The sequence below is a fragment of the Scomber japonicus genome, chromosome 3 (genome assembly GCF_027409825.1).
Source record: "Scomber japonicus isolate fScoJap1 chromosome 3, fScoJap1.pri, whole genome shotgun sequence".
NCBI classification, from domain to species: domain Eukaryota; kingdom Metazoa; phylum Chordata; class Actinopteri; order Scombriformes; family Scombridae; genus Scomber; species Scomber japonicus.
In genome coordinates, this window is record NC_070580.1 from 5,259,899 (window position 1) to 5,276,338 (window position 16,440).

At 41.4% G+C, this 16,440-nt stretch overlaps 1 protein-coding gene across 1 annotated transcript; it reads left to right on the top strand.

Annotated features, from left to right (window-relative positions):
* The first annotated feature begins 2,225 nt into the window (after positions 1-2,225).
* si:dkey-156n14.3 (zinc finger protein ZXDC) lies at positions 2,226-12,798 on the top strand. The gene is made up of 10 exons (XM_053316798.1): positions 2,226-4,212; positions 5,784-5,936; positions 6,330-6,408; positions 7,443-7,573; positions 8,141-8,311; positions 9,824-10,608; positions 10,844-10,928; positions 11,048-11,220; positions 12,248-12,349; positions 12,538-12,798. Exons 1-10 carry the CDS (start codon positions 2,226-2,228, stop codon positions 12,622-12,624), a joined length of 3,753 nt encoding a protein of 1,250 aa, XP_053172773.1. The 3' UTR covers positions 12,625-12,798.
* The last annotated feature ends 3,642 nt before the right edge of the window (positions 12,799-16,440 follow it).

Consider the following 16,440-nt stretch of genomic DNA (forward strand, 5'->3'; position numbering starts at 1 on the left):
CTCACATACAATCATAATATATATACTGTGCAGTTTGGTTCAAACGTTGCATCTCTCACCTCTAACACTTGTTTTCTGCTTAAAAAACAACCGTTTTAAAAGGGAATGCTTCAGCCTGACAGCAACACACATTCAATCCAGATTTGTAAAGGTGGAAAGGTTTCACAATGAATTACAAAAGTAATAATAATGTGTCATATTGTTTCAGAAAGGAAATGGATATGTGGCCTTATTTCTGTCATAATCCTACAAGTATGTTGGAGGGAGGACTTTGTTTTTATATAACAACATGAGAAATCTATGTTATTTTGCATGCTTATTTGGCTGATATGCTGCCATTGATTGTACTTGTTCAGAAAAGAAAACTATCTGTATCTTTATTCATATCTGAAAATGACTTCAATCAACATTCCTACGTGTTAACTTGTGTACTGTGCAGCAGCGTTCTTTCTACTTCTACTGTAAACTTGAAGGAACTGCCAACATGATGATCCAAAAAAAAAACATTATAGGAGATACATTCAATATTAGGCTAGATTTGTATCACGCAGTGTTTGAATACATGCATGCATGTGCGTGTTATGATTACCGAGTACACAGACACAAATTCACATAACTTATTGGATATTTTTGTATGAAGCATGTTGAGCTTTCTATACAGCGTGTACAGTATTAGATAAACACTGATAAACAACATACTGCTCAGTATTTCTCCCCAGTCTAGTGTGTTCCTTAAATGTAAATACATCTAAAGTGATGTACAGAATATTTTGTGACCAGTCTTCCTTCCATTTTGTTCCTCTCTGATACTCTTTAATGTGTCTCTGTTTGTGTTGGTCAGAAGTTATTTTTAAGTTTGACAATGTTTTCTAGCTTTTGCTTAGGAACAAAATAAAGATATTATTGAAGGCTCATCTATTAGTCTGTACCTAGCAGGTAAGTCTCATTATTTTGGATAGTAAGTTATTTATAAGGGAGAGTCCAGAAATGATTAGGGCGGAGGGGAGGTCAGAGGAGGGGCAGCAATGTGTATCTTTTCTTTTGCTGAAAGGAATGTTGTCTTTTTTGGGAGAGAACAGAAGTGTCTTAAGTTTCAGTCGCCACAAATGTATTTTTAATCTTCCATGCCATATGCAGCAGCAGAGGACAACCATCCTGTCTGCACTTCAGGGCAAAACTTTCCCCATATTTTTTTCTTCTTTAACCTGCACTGTAAAAGCAGGTTATGTTTCATATAATTTGACTTATATTATAATTCAAGTTTGGCCTTTTACTTACTATCTCTTCATTTAAAATAGATAGTGGTTGGAATATTAATCAATTTGTTGTGATTGCCCAAAAATTTGGAAATTGCAACGTCTACTTGTAATGTTAAATATCCTTAGTTGCACCGTTTAAACCTTTAAGGTTCCGTGCTATTTAAATATTGGTTTAAGCATTAAGGTCTATAAACAGTTGCTATGGATTCATATTTGATGTATTATAGTACTACACTGCCGCCCAGTGGAAGATTGAAAAAACACAATGTCATACTAGAAATGCAATGAGTTAAAAAACCAAAAAAACAAATTTGGGTTTCTAAATGCAGATTAAACACTTAACCATTATTAGTTGAATGGATCTTTAAAAAATATTGCAATGTTACTTAACTGTAATTTAAAATAGAAAATCCCAATCATATCCACTGTTACGAAATCCACTCCGTAGCTTCCTAAAGCTAAAGGATACTACTGCTGCCTTCAGGTACTCCTCGTACCTCCTAAAAATACTTGCTCCTTAATTCAAATCGATATAGGCCTTCATATGCACAACCATTCTGAAAATTAAGTAACCTTTTAAAAAAGTACCGTAGCTGTGGTTGTCTTGAAGTAGTTATACTACATTGTATAGAAACGTAAAAAGTAGGAGAGATGAATGTGTTTTGGGGCATGCCTGGTTGATGCAGTACCCCAGTTACTGCATCAACCAACACGGGTGTGTATGCGTTTACTATCATAAATATATATATTATATTTATCAGTCATAAATGGTTTCACACGACTTGTGGCGTTTTAGAAATAATGTTAATCGAAGTTATTTAAAAATACTACAGTCAGTCCCCCGGACATTTTCGTGCTGGCCCTGAAGGCACCAGCTGGCCTGTTGTAAAGTGTGTGGCGGCTCCGTGGATCCGCTCCTGCTACCAGGGCGGGCCTTTTCTCCGCCGCTGCTACAGGGATACCAAGATGGAAATCCAGGGGCTTTCTGATGCCCAAAACATTCACTCGCAACATGGCGCCCTACACAGTACCACTTCGTCTCCTCTTCGAACAGCTACAGGGTCGATACCTCGCTTTATTTCCACCGAAAATGAAGCGGATAGACTACTGGAGTCGTCCGAAGCTCAGAGGGACAACAACAACAACACCAGGCCAAGCACATCTCCGTTTCTCCTACTGGCGGAAAATGGTAGCGGGGCGGACTGCTCGTCTGTCAGCAAACCTCAACCAACCGATAAAAAACATTTACTGGAAGACAGACCGAGCCCCGCACTACGTAACGTGAACACGGAGAAAGAAAACGAGCTTAACGCGCTGTTTGCTCCGCACGACTTTGTCAGGACTGCGTGGAAATACGGCGTAGAAAGCGGGGACGGTGTAATGCAAATGGCGCTGCCTCTGTTTGAAGGGGAAGAGGAACCGATGCCGCAGCGGCTGCAAACGTTTCCAGTTTTACGGCAGCAGCGTGAGGACGGCGCCTCCAAGCAGCCTCCGCCGGCCAGCCACAGCGCGCACAGGGCGGACACAAACGCACAGGAACTATATGTTGTTTTTAACGTCGTACAAGATGATGGCAACGGTGAGGCTAACAAACACCGAGCGGCGGATGTATCGTGTAAGGACGGCGATAAAATGAAAGGTAAAAAGCCAGAGTGTTCTAAAGCGAGTTCCTGTGGCCCCATGGAGGTTGGAAACAGCAGTAACGTTATTCTGCGTCAAGCTAATGACAACTTAAACTGTCTGGAAGCTCAAACCTTGAAAAAAAGCGAACATGTTTATAATTTACTAAACGACAACTGTACGGTGGTTAATGCTAAACAGACGGATTATTACCACACTGTGGAAGACGTTGTTTTGACAAACAAATATGGCGATAAGATCTGCGGCCAGATTTGTACTGAAAACAATGAAGGCAAACTGGTGCGGGAGCTGTCGTCGCAGCCCCGTTTGGACGAGGGCAGTGCCTTGATTTCAGGGAACTCGAGCATCGTGGAAGCTATGGACACTTCGGACTTCATTTCAGACTCATCGGGGCTGCAGGGCTGTGCGAACCCGGCCACGGCCTCCACAAGCCCGCCTGCAAGCGAAACCTTTTCCGGTACGATCACGATAAACAACCAAAGCATCATAGTGACCATAGAGAACGGGATACTGACCCTAGCCGCCCCGCCGGAGGGCTACGTCCACAAAGAGGATGACATGGTCAGCTTAAAGGAGCATTTAGGTATGAAAGATCATGAGGATATTGTTCTTCTCAACTATGACAGCGGCACGAAATCCATCGGGAAGATCAGCACGTTGGCGGTGTCCAACTCCAGCCAGCATGAAGAGCCCAGGCCCGGGGTGTCTGTGAGCGACTCTGAGCTAGCTCTAGTGGATGACTGCACTCTGTCAGAGCTGGGCACCTCTCTGGACTCCTGCCCCATCGTTAAGCAGGAGGCAGGGGGGCTGTGTGCTGTCACAGAAGCTGATCTGGTCCCACCATCCACTAAAGCCCCCACTGTCACAGAGTGTGACAACGAGGACTTCCAGTCTGTCCAGTTATTCAGATCCAAGAAGGAGACCGTAGCCTCCTTCAGCTGTCCAGAACCAGGCTGCTCATGTACTTTTGACACCCGACAGAAGCTGAAGGTTCACCTTCTGAACCACGCAGAGGATCCACGCCCCTACCAGTGCACGGTGGAGGGCTGCGGCTGGGCTTTCGCCACCTCCTACAAGCTGAAGAGGCACCTTCAGTCCCACGACAAGCAGCGGCCGCACACCTGTCAGTTCGAAGGCTGCGGACGGCGTTTCACCACCGTCTACAACCTGAAGGCTCACGTCAAAGTCCACGAACAGGACAACGCATTCATCTGTGAGATCTGCAGCGAGAGGTTCCGCAGTGCCACCCGGCTCACCAATCACCAGAGGGTCCACTTTGAGCCCCAGAGGCCCCACAAGTGTGAATTCCCAGGTAACACACCTGAGCCTCAGAGCTTTGTGATAGTGCTTTCACAGCCATTCATAAACATTAACAGACATTAGTAACTTCACATTGAAGTTGGGCTTCATTCCACACACATTTAGGTTATATACAAATAAAATAGCTGCATAGGGTCAAAATAGACAGCATAGGTCCAAACATCACATAGAGAATTGAAGTCTTAACCCAGGTAGATAATAACAGTCCATCTCATTATGAATATAGTTGCGCAATCACAGCAGGGTTAGACTTCATCCAGTTAATAGTAATCATTGTTCTCATAATCATCAACACGACTTGCATTATATAGTACTGATCAATGGTGAACTGAGGTTCAGGTGCTTTGTCCAATAAGAAAAGTAGTGGGTCCTAAGATTTACTCCATTTCTTCCTTCATGTCTTGCCAGAGTGTTTGTTTTAGGGCAGTCCCAGTAAATATGAGTATGACTCCAACCATACCACAGTTTCTCCAACATTAGTTTGTCAATCGGTTTTAAAAACCGGTAGCAGAGTCATAAAGAACCTCATCTTCACCCTCCAATCAAATCCTTTTCATATCTGGCTCATCATCTATGGTTGTGTTTAGAGCCAGACCAATATATTATTGGCAGATATTGACCTATCACAGATATATTGTATCAGTGAATATGTTGTCAGATAAATGCTGATATATTCTTTTTATTTAGAAATTATGTAGGCAGAATGTTATGTCTATTCTAAATCTGATTTGATCAAATTCCCAGAGAAGTTTACAGTGCACTGATATAATTTTAAACAATGAAGTTTGTTAAACCATAAAATATCATACCTTCATAACATTTGAGGGATCATTACAAAAAATGTGTTTATCTATATATTCTGTACATATAATATTATCAGCCGATATAGAATTTTTTTTACTCCCTAATATTGTTGTCAGTGTGTCTTGTGTTGTCTGATATGATTAGTTAATATATGACTGATTATTAGATGATCAGAATAGCTGCCGGGTAATTTTCTATGCATTCAACACTCACTGCAGTTTATACTTGTTACATTGTTGCAGCTGATGTCATGTGACCTCAAAGTTTGACCTATTTTAAAGCAGAAAAAAAGCAGGTTTGTACATTTTCTGCCGCAATCTTTAACTAGCTGTAAACAAACAGCCTGAACTCCACCCAGTTACCACAGAGTGTGTCCAGGAAATGAAACACAGCAGTCATGTTTACCAAAGACACCCAGACACCCATGATGCTTTTATACTGAAATGTGGAGCAATCAACTTGAGGTCTTTGCTTTTACTTTGAAGCAATAAAGATCAATAAAAACTCCTTTAGTAGTTTAACACTAACCAACAGTCATATGCACCAAAGAGAACGGCTGCAGGTGGCACCAACTCATGAACACACAAAACCAAACACACTGCCTAACCCAACAGATCTCCACTGAATCACTACAGCAGAAAAAAAAAGAGATAAAAGAAATCAAAAGCTTCCTGGATGCACTAATTTAAAAAATGAGTTGTCGACTGATAAATGAATTGTTCCAGCTCTATTACAGTGTGCTATCTTCTCTCTGTCCAGGCTGTGAGAAAACCTTCATCACCTTCAGCGCCCTGTTCTCCCACAACCGCACTCACTTCAGAGAGACGGGCCACTTCACCTGCTCCTACCCCGGCTGCGACAAGACATACGACAAGGCCTGCCGCCTCAAGATTCACCTGAGGAGTCACACGGGTAAGACAAGGCTCAGATCAGAGAGCGAAGTGCTCTGACTTCCTCTGCACGGTTCAGAAGGTCTCGATGGCGTTTTATGAGGAACTGAGGACTCAGTGAACCCTGGCTTGTAAATGTGAGCGTGATTATTGAGGCGTTAGAGATGTTTTGAGGCTGTTTCCTCTTAGAATAAGTCATGCCTTAATCACATGATGCTGTGAATGTGTTGCCCTTAGCTGTTCTTTTCAAATAAGGGCAGCCGCACACTTATAAAACAAGCCACTAGAAACTATGATCATGTTTCTGAACCCTCAGGAGCAGGTTTGGTCAGGGTTAAGACTAACAGTTATGTGGGTACCAGCTGTTCCCTCATATTGTGTGCACTTGTAAATAAAGCTTTAACTCCGTTTGCAGGTGAGAGGCCGTTTGTGTGTGACTCTGAGGGATGTGGTTGGTCCTTTACCAGCATGTCAAAGCTGCTCCGACACAAACGGTAAGTGTGTGAGAGATGCTTTCATCTAAATGTTTGTCAGTTAGTGTTAAAGGTGCAGTTTGAAGGATTTAGTGGCATCTAACAGTGACCTTGCAGATTGTAACCAACTTAACTTACAGCAGCTGCAAATCTCACAAAAAAGCAAAAGGTCCTCTCTAGATTCAGTGTTTGGTTTGTCCATTCTGGGCTACTGTAGAAACATGGCGGTGCAGCATGGCTGACCTCTGTAGAAGAGAATGTGCTCCTTATGTAGATCTAAAGAGCTTATTCTAAGATGCCAAATCAGGTGATCATTTATATACATATATGTCGATACTGATACATCGGTCAGGCTCTACCAAACAAAGATGTTTTCTTAAGTCTGTTGAATATGATGTGTAGGCTGCAGCTTTAAAAATACTTCCTGTGATTTGTAAACTGAATATGTACTTCCTGCTTGTGTGTTTGTCATGGAAAATAAGAAGTTTTGTCAAATAGAGCTTCATCATACATGTGAGTCAGCTTCACTTTAAAGCCTGAACACACTGAAAGTGATGACTGACTCGCCTCATTTGACGCAGTCCACCTGATGCTCCTTTAACACACTACCAGCATCAGATGTAAAACACCAACAACACACACTTGTCCTTCTGTATTCCTACTGCTGCATTAGTTGGATCTAATGAATGAATGAAGAAGGAGGAAAGTGAATGTAAGAGCGTCTGTTTTTCACAATAAATGATTTGTTAAGTGTTTGATGGTTGGTTATTTGTGTTTAATAATGTAACAGTTGTGAAACAATCAGTAAATCATGTTTTAATTCAGACCTCACTCATCTTAACACTTTCAGTGTGTTCAGTAGATTCTGATGCTGCACCAGTTTGTCTTTGCTGATGCATTTTATTTACAGGTGAACATTGATTGTACATTGTTGTTAGAACAGATTTATACTTGAATCAGAGGTTCTGTCTGTTCTAATATCTTTTAATTATGTTGGAGCTGTTCAAAGAGTTCTTCACTGATCACTTCCTCCACTTTCTTCCTTTCTTTAACAGGAAACATGATGATGACCGTCGTTTCGTCTGCACAGAGGAAGGTTGTGGGAAGTCCTTCACCCGGGCAGAGCACCTCAAGGGTCACAGTATCACCCATCTGGGCACCAAGCCCTTCCAGTGCCATGCAGAAGGTAGGTGCAGCTGCCAACAGCTGGGAGGAAGTCAGTGGTTTGCTGTGAGCGTACTCGTGTTTATGTTCTGATTGTTGGTGTAGTCGTCAGTGCACAGCACACCAAAACAAGTTCCTGCCAAGATGAGAAGTATTAGTAGTAGTATGACACAAGTTTGTAGAGATATTCAACGTTCCCAGAGGAGAAATCCTACTGACTTTGGTGCTTACCTTGATCTCTTCAGCACCATCATGAGGTGTTGTTCATGGTCCTCTTTAGTGATCTCTTAACTATCATCTACATTTAAATTAGTCCAATACTTAATGACTAAATACTTTCAGCATGTTTCTGTCAGCCTGAGTTAATATTTTGAACATGATAAACATTATAGCTACTAAACAGCTGCTTGCTAACCTTAACATAATGTGGTAGTGTTAGAGTAGAATGGTCTTGTTGAATCTATCCTAGTGTTAGATTAGTGAATGAAACAGTGACTACAGGACAGTTAAACACATCATTTGAGTTCAGTTGCATCTCACATCTGACTAAATAACCTGCCTTGACACTTGTTTTGTGTGTGTTTTTCAGGTTGTAACGCCAAGTTCTCAGCTCGCAGCAGCCTCTACATCCACTCCAAGAAACACAAGCAGGACGCCAGCACCCTGAGGACCCGCTGTCCTGTGGCCAACTGCTCCAAGCACTTCTCCTCCCGCAGCAGCCTTAAGAGCCACATGCTCAAACACCACCACCTCAGTCCTGGTCAGTCTCCATCAGTCTCCATCTCTAAACCATTCCACACTAGTTTTCCTTCTCTCACAAGATGCACTGTGTTGTATTGTGGAGTACTAGAGGCTGACAGTTTGGATATGTCATCAATTCTGACCGTTACATAAATAGAGCAGCTGCAACCAGCACAATAACCCAACATAAAGTTTTATCTGCAGTCTGAAAAAAGTATGGGTAATTATGGCTCCACATTAACACACATTCATATTCATATTGAGCCAATAAAGATTAGTCCTTATGATGATGTAATGACACATGAACAAGTTATTTGTATATCACCTTTCTTACAGGAAACGCAGCTCTAGACATAAAATGAACATTAAAAACATGTTAAAACCTTCAGGTAACATAAAATGGAAAATAAAGCACACTTGATAATAAGAATAAAAATAAAATAAAATAGAATACATAGAATGCATAACATAAGGTGTAGATAAAGTCCACTGAAAAATAATAGTAATAAAGTAAGTAAGTCAAATAAACAAAGTAAAAAAAAAATAGAATGTATAAAGTTAAAGTATGAAGTAAAATCCAGTATTTTAGTGTGAATCAGGACTGTATGAGAAACGTCTTTGCTAGTTAAAGACTAAATTGAAGAGATTCAGAGATTGTTTTATAACTATTGAGCTGGGTTATTGGTTTATTAGTTTATTTGCACATTTTTCAAATAAAAGTCAGAGAAATAAAAAAATAAAAACCATGTGCAGGAGAGGTAGAAACCCACTATGAGCTTATGTTAAAACCTCACCTATAAGAGATAAAACACAATAACAATGCAAAGTAGAATATCAAAAATAAATATAAATATAATTTACCTAAATAATATTATGTTCAAACATTGCAAAATAAAATAAAGCAAGACAGCAACAATTATGAGTTAAAAACAAAATAAATGCACAAACTCTTTTGTCATCAGAGCATTTTTGAGTTTCATTATGTATCTGGGCAAAGAGAGAATCAGTAAGTAGGTGTAGATCTCTATTCCATAACAGCTCCATTATATCTTATTGACTACTGTCCTCCAGATGTTTTGTACATTGGTAGGTATAAGGTATTGATTTGTCTTGTTGATTATTGGTTTGAAACTTTTTGATAAATCTGTTCTCATGTATTTCAAGTTCAAAATAAAAGTACATATTTTAAAAGTGTTAATGTCAAAAATAGGTAGCATGTCACACAAAAAGTTGAGTGGTTGCATCACAACAGTTGGAGGAAGTTTCCATTCTGACAAAATGTTTAATAGTTTTGGGTGTAATTGACAAAATATGCATCCCTTCTTTTCCCTTCAAACCAGCTGTAGATAATCACAGTGTCCTTGAAGACAAACTATAAGAAAAGTACAATAAATAATAATAAATATATTTCGAGAATTGAACTTCATCCTCATAGTTGAAGGTGAATAAAATGTGTATGTGTTTATTGTACTAAACTGATGATGATGATGATGATGATGATGATGATGATGATGATTCTCCTCCTTCGCAGATGTTCTGAGTCAGATGGAGACCACCCCCACCCTGACCCCTAGCAGTGAGCTCATCAGCTCCACCCCAACAACAGTTGCAGGGCCTGGTATCACAGGCGGGGACCAGCTGACTAACCTGGACCTCAGCTCCCTGTTCTCCAGTGTGCCTGGAGGCCCCGCACCCACCACCAGCATCGGAGTGGGAATCCCTGTAGGCGGGAGCAGTTCTAACGGAGCCTTCACCATGGATCTGTCCCTAGTCAGCTCAGGCATCCTCACCATAGACCCCTCCTCAGTGGGCACGGCGCTCACCGCCAACACCAGCACCACGCTGGCCAAAGCCGTGGACCCTCTCATCCTGGCAGCCAGTGCAGACATGGGCCCCCACCACGGTCTGGAGGGCACGGTGGGCGACGTCCTGCCACCACAGGGCACCCTCAACCTGGACGACGTGCAGACAGTCACCCCCGAGGCACTGGGAACCCTCGCTGCTCTCACCATGCAGGGCCCCGGCGTCTCGGTGGACCCCGCCCTGCAGCACCCGCTCAGCTCCTCCAGCGCTCTGAGCGCCGAGCCCGCAGCCTCCCTGACCACGGCCCCCGTCGCTGAGCTGCTGGCCTCGCCCTCGAAGGTGGTGGAGGTGGGTGGCCAGGCGGGAGCGGGGCCCCTGCTGGGCTGCGTGGAGGTGCTGGGGCCTCAGGAAGGAGCCAAAGTCCTCACGCAATTTGTTTTCCCCGGTCACAGCAGCAGCTTCAGTCCACAGAAAGACCCGGAGCTCAACGCTGTGTCTCCAATCAGCTTCCTGGTGAGCAGACAGCAACATTAGTTTATTACTGCACCTTTTAAATGTTACATTAACCAATAAACCAATAAAAGTAGCAGTGGTGTTGAGTGTGCTGTAATCAATACATCAATCAAACTTTATTTATATAGCAGCTTTCATACAGGTTAATGTAATTTAATACAAGCTAGAGCTAGACTAAAAAAAACAAAAGAGCAGACAATATAATGATAGTCTATGTGTGTGTTTTGTGTGTCAGGAGAGTGGAGGGTCAGCCAGGACAGACTACAGAGCCATCCAGCTGGCCAAGAAGAAGAAGCAGATAGGCCCATCAGCCTCCTCTGGTAACACACACACACACACACAAAAACTCACACACATTGACCAACTTGAAGCTTGTTTGGATTGAGGACACAGAGACAGCAGACTAAAGTTCTCTGATGTTCTCTTTCATTAAATCCAGGGGCTTCAGGATCGAGTCAGAGAAAAACTAAAGGAGTGAAGACGACCTCTGCTTCAGCACCTCTGGCTCCCTCCAGTGCTCGTTACAGTGAAGGAGCAGCAGCAGCCAACGGGGGCCTCACCCTGCGCGACCCTGTGACCGGAGCCCAGTACGTCCAGATCCAGCTGCTGCAGGTGAGATAGAGCTCATTGCTGAGGACTTGCATTTGAGGGTCACATAAATCAGAGTTTTAAGGTTTAGAAATAGGAGTCAGACTGATAACAGTACAGGGTGCTGTGTTCTTTAAGGTGATCAGTTTTTATAGTGTAGACTTTATTAAACAACATAACAATAACTGATCATGATCTCATATTTAAGCCATCCATACAGATGCAATACCAGGTGATTCCCAGCAGATGTCACCATTTTAACTATCAAATGCATCAACACAGTGAACCATTTTCACATAATTGCTTATATTGATTTAGTGTTTCAGAAGGCTTCGTTTTCCCCCATCAATAATAGTTTATAGAAAGAATTAATCATTGATTTTAAATGTTGGATTGACAATATCAGGCTATTATAATATATCCTTACATATTGTCTTCTTGCAGGATGAATGCACATTTGAACACAAAAGTAGTTCAGGAGCAGAAAATGTTTTTTTTCCTCCATATCTGTCCAGATATACACAGCAAGAGTTTTCTAGAATTTGATTTTTAATTAAAACATTCTGTGGATATCATTATGGATGATGGAGGAAATGAGCAAAATTATCTAATACCATTGTGTCACTATACTGTTGGTTTACGATGAAGTCTGTGATGGACTGGATTCCAGGGTAGCAGGAGATTTAGGTTGGGAGTGTCTGTATGTGCATGTGTTTTTTTTCCTTGTTTTTTTTTTTCATTGTGTAGTGTACACAATGAAAATGTATTTCATCAAGTGAGGGTTAGAAGGTTGATTGGAAGGGAAACGGGGGGTATGGGGAGGAATGGTGTTTTTTCCACTTTGCTGTATGTCATAAATATGAGTATAATGATATTATTCCCCTCCTGTTAATTATAAAAATGATCACAAAAAATCCCTGTAGCTGTTGTAGCTGTGTCTTTTTCCAAAGGGGACATTACTGACATATAAAACAGCTGCTCTTGAAAGTAGAAATGCTTATCAAAGTGTGTGTGTGTGTGTGTGTGTGTGCGTGTGTGTGTGTGCGTATAGGATGACCCAGCCAGTGATGGAGACCTGGCCTTCCAGCTGAGCTCTCAGCCCTCCAGCTCCCACTCTCAGCTCACTGTTGACCTGCCTGTCAACATTTTACAGGTTAATATATTTTTCATAACCATTTCTCTAATGACAACTCCACGTAGTGATGCAGTGAGGTTAGCTTCAACAGCCAATCATACATGATCACATCTGGAATCTTAGAGATGACATAAGCAGGTGTATTTGTCACTTTTCAATATAAAGTCAATGCGGAGTGAACTGATCTGTCTCTGTTTCCCTCACAGGAACCTTCAGTGATGACAGAGGACGACAACGGCTCTGACAACTCACAGTTCACAGGAAGCACAATCAACCTCCAGGATTTGGAGTGACCCCCCCCCCCCCACCCAACACACAGTGCTGGAGGGGTCAGAGACGGCTCTCTCCTCGTCACTGTCCACTGTTTACATCTACAAACATGCTCTGTGATGTTTGACTCCATGAAGCGGTTGCCTCAACTTTACCCAGGACTCTGAAAGCCTTTCTGGACATGTGGTTCATATGGATTTGTGGGAGGGTGGAGTTGGAGGGGAAGGGGGTGGGAGGGATTTGGGATGGACATGATCCCACTAATAATGCACCTTGAGATGAGGAGATGAGATGAGGATTTTTTGTTTTGTTTTGTTTAGAAGAATATCATGATTATTTCTTAAAGTCTTGTTCGTACCAAAATCAAACCTGAGAGCACTCTCATGTTGCTCCAGCCTTGCACACACACACACACACACACACATACATGTACACGTACACGTACATGAGAGGCTCCTGGTGTTCCTCTGTGTCCTCTGGGTGTTTTATTCTACGGTGCCACATCGCCACTCAGTGCACACACAGTTGGGGTGTCTATGCTCCAGTCGCCTTACAGACACGTCACACTGTGCACGCACCTCCACCGGCAGGTTATCTGCTTTATTTGTCGCAATTTTTTGATTTTTCTTATGTTTTTGTTTAGATTTATTTTTCTATGGCAGCAGTAAGTTCATGTTGAAAACATGCCTGTCCATGTGTTTATATATTCATATATATGTGTAATGGGTTACTACCTTCTTAAAATAATTTCGTCTGTTTTATTTATTATTTAGCTGAGGGTTTACAGAGTGGCAGAGCCAAACACAGAGACGAATAAAAGCACAATCAGAACAGTTTGTCTCACAGACTTTTATTTCTCATTTCTTTTATTTGTTTTAACTTTGGTCATGTGATCATAAAGTTTGAATAAATAAATATGAAAAGAACACTGAGCACTATCTAATGTCATTGTGTGAAGTGTTAGTCATGGCTCATATTGATAAAACTACAGGCAATTATCAGTGACTCTGCAGCTCCCTTCAGCTTTATGGAGCTTTATAGTGAGTTTCACCTAATTTTTTAGCTGTCCGGCTGCAACTCTACTGTTTTGGTTCACTCAGTGTTCATACTCTGTGTCATAGCCTAATTTTTCAACCACAGCAGGCAGCTGATTTCAAAGAAAGAGCTGTAAAAAGCCACTGTACACTACCTGGTGCTGGCACTCAGCATCAAACTGCAAACAGACACAGTCAGTAACTAACTGGTGAAGCAGATGTTTCCCTCAGGAGTTGGTAGAGAGTAAAAACAGAGCTAAAAGAAAGTGAATATTGGACAGAAATACGACTCGAAATGAATGATAATGTTCTGTAACTGCTGGATGTGTGAGTGAGTAAGCTAACTAACACGTTCAACATATCAACTGGTATGTCAGTGTTCTGTTCATTACTTGTTTCTGCTGACACACATTGCACAAGAAAAAAAATCCGTTATTCCAGGTTTAAAGGACCAGGTCTTCTCTAGAGCCAGTGTTTGGTTTGTCCAATCTGGGCTACTGTAGAAACATGACAGGACCACCACATTATTATGGATCCTGCTGCTTTTTTTGGTAAGGCACGCCTTGTAAAGCATGGTAGTGCCAGGATTGGCCAGGAATCCATGTACTCTCTGTCATGGTTTAAATAGAATTTTAAAAAAATGCCGCAATCCAAAATAATCATTTATCATTAGCAAATGTAATGATAGCTTAACAAAACTTAATTGTTTTTACTGTTTGTGTGTGTGGTGTGTCCAAACAGTGCTGCCGTACCTGGCTGTCCAAGATGGTGGACTTGCTCACATGTGCTACTCAGATCGGTTAGTGACAGGTCCAAGCCCCCATTAAGAGTGCTGGGCTTTGGAGTCATTGTATTATTACAACTTCTGGGTCTGATAGGGGCCCAATAAAGCATTTTACCCACACACAATTATGGGAAAAGGAGCAGCTGCAGCATTTGGTCTGATCACATTTCAAAAGTCTAGAAGTGCCGCACTATTGAATTGTTTTAACTCCATTCAAATTAGGACTAAACCAAAAGTTAGCTGTCTCTAGTAAGCATGCTCTATGGCAGTGATCACCAACTCTGCTCCTGGGGAGCTACTGCCCTGCATGTTTTAGATATCTCCTCACTCTAACACACCCAATTCTAATAATGAACTCATTATCAAGCAGCTGAAGCTTGTCAAGGGCTTGATAATGAATTCATAATTAGAATCAAGTAGTTATAGTGGGAAGATACCTAAAACATGCAGGGCAGTAGCTCTCCCGGAGCAGGGTTGGTACCACTGATCTATGGACTGATCATACAGTGTGCAGAGTGGTTTTATCAGGGTATTTCTTAACAGCGGGAAGTGTTTTTTTTGGCTTCATGCGCCACTGAGCAACTTTCATAGGAATGAACAGGGCCCCGTATCAGACGTGGCATCCAGTTCTCATGTTCCCTTTGTAGATATAAAGGGCTCATTCTAAAGGAATGAAAATACAATGATTATTATCTTCAGGTGATTTTACATTAATGAAAAGATACTAACTAAACATCATATTCCATTTATACCAATGTTTCCCCCTAAATTTAGGTGTTGATTTTGTGAACTAGCCTGTAACTGTTGGCTGTTTAAAAGTTGAAAACACTGACGATTTGTTTTTTGTTTTTTTTGCACAAATGTCTATGTAGACCAGTGGATGAGCTTTCTACAACCCTAATGGAGGAAGGACTGCCATTTGAACTCTATTTCTCACTGTAAAATTACTGTAAAGTTAATGAACTGCAGAGGAGACACTGACCAGTTAATGTTTAATGTAATTTTAAGCTTGCAGTTGAATTAAGATAGACCTACTGTGAGCTCTCATATATTATTTTAGAGAATAAAGGATTGTAAACATTCCTGTCTCGGATACCTTTACATATTACAGTGTGATCACTGTTATATTACACCAGCAGTCCTGTCAGTGCTAGTGTTAATTCAGTCCAAAAAGAAACAACAATGCAATCAGGCTTCATGTTGCAGTACCTTGTTTAAACCAGCAGATGGTGTCCAAGTCATATATTGCATCCCTCAAGGCTTCCTTACAGAGGGCAGCAGTAAGTTAACACAAGGCTTAAAATGTACTGTAAGCAGGTGTCAGCACTTAACAATTGATAGACTGAAGTGACACAGACGCTTTATTTTAGGGACATTATAACTTCATTACATCATTTGTTCTTGTTGCCTGTTGAGTCTCAGCTAGCCACCTACCTTTTTGACCTTTTTCACCCCTCTCTGTATGCACTTGGATTTGACTGCATACCTTTTGGAAACAACAGCAGTTGGAGTTGCAAGCTCTCACACACATTCTCACACACACACTCACACATACACACACATACAGTTTAACAAGGCTTATCATTAACATAGTCTGATCCAAGAAAAAGAGCAGAAGGAGGTTTTTAACACAGCAGATAAAAAAGCCAACAGACTTAATAGACTTAAATGATCATGTATTTGAATGGGTGACCATTAATTAACTGTGTACATGAAGACAATGTGGTGTGTTAGATCGTGTGTGGTTTTTATGTCAGATGTGTACACATGTGAGACAGACTTATTTGTGTTACGTACATACAGATGACAATTTGTAGAGACAGATTGTTGTTGTGATCACTACTGTTAAACTTGAATTCTCGTTGTGTTCTTCTTCTAAGTGTGAATGTGAACCACTCTCCCAATGCTACCTGTGAAGTCATCCACACCTTGGTAACCATCTTTTCATGAACTTTCCACATATAGAAAATAATTGCAGTCTTTATTTTTTTTTGTTTCACCCTTGAGAACAGTGCTCTATT

What these genes read in the sequence shown, in the direction of transcription:
- si:dkey-156n14.3 (XM_053316798.1), top strand. Translation starts at nt 2,226, where the DNA reads ATGGAAATCCAGGGGCTTTCTGATGCCCAAAACATTCACTCGCAACAT. An exon ending in CCACAAGTGTGAATTCCCAG is followed by an intron (nt 4,213 to 5,783) that starts GTAACACACCTG and finishes CTCTCTGTCCAG; the next exon opens with GCTGTGAGAAAACCTTCATC. An exon ending in TGCCTGTCAACATTTTACAG is followed by an intron (nt 12,350 to 12,537) that starts GTTAATATATTT and finishes TTTCCCTCACAG; the next exon opens with GAACCTTCAGTGATGACAGA.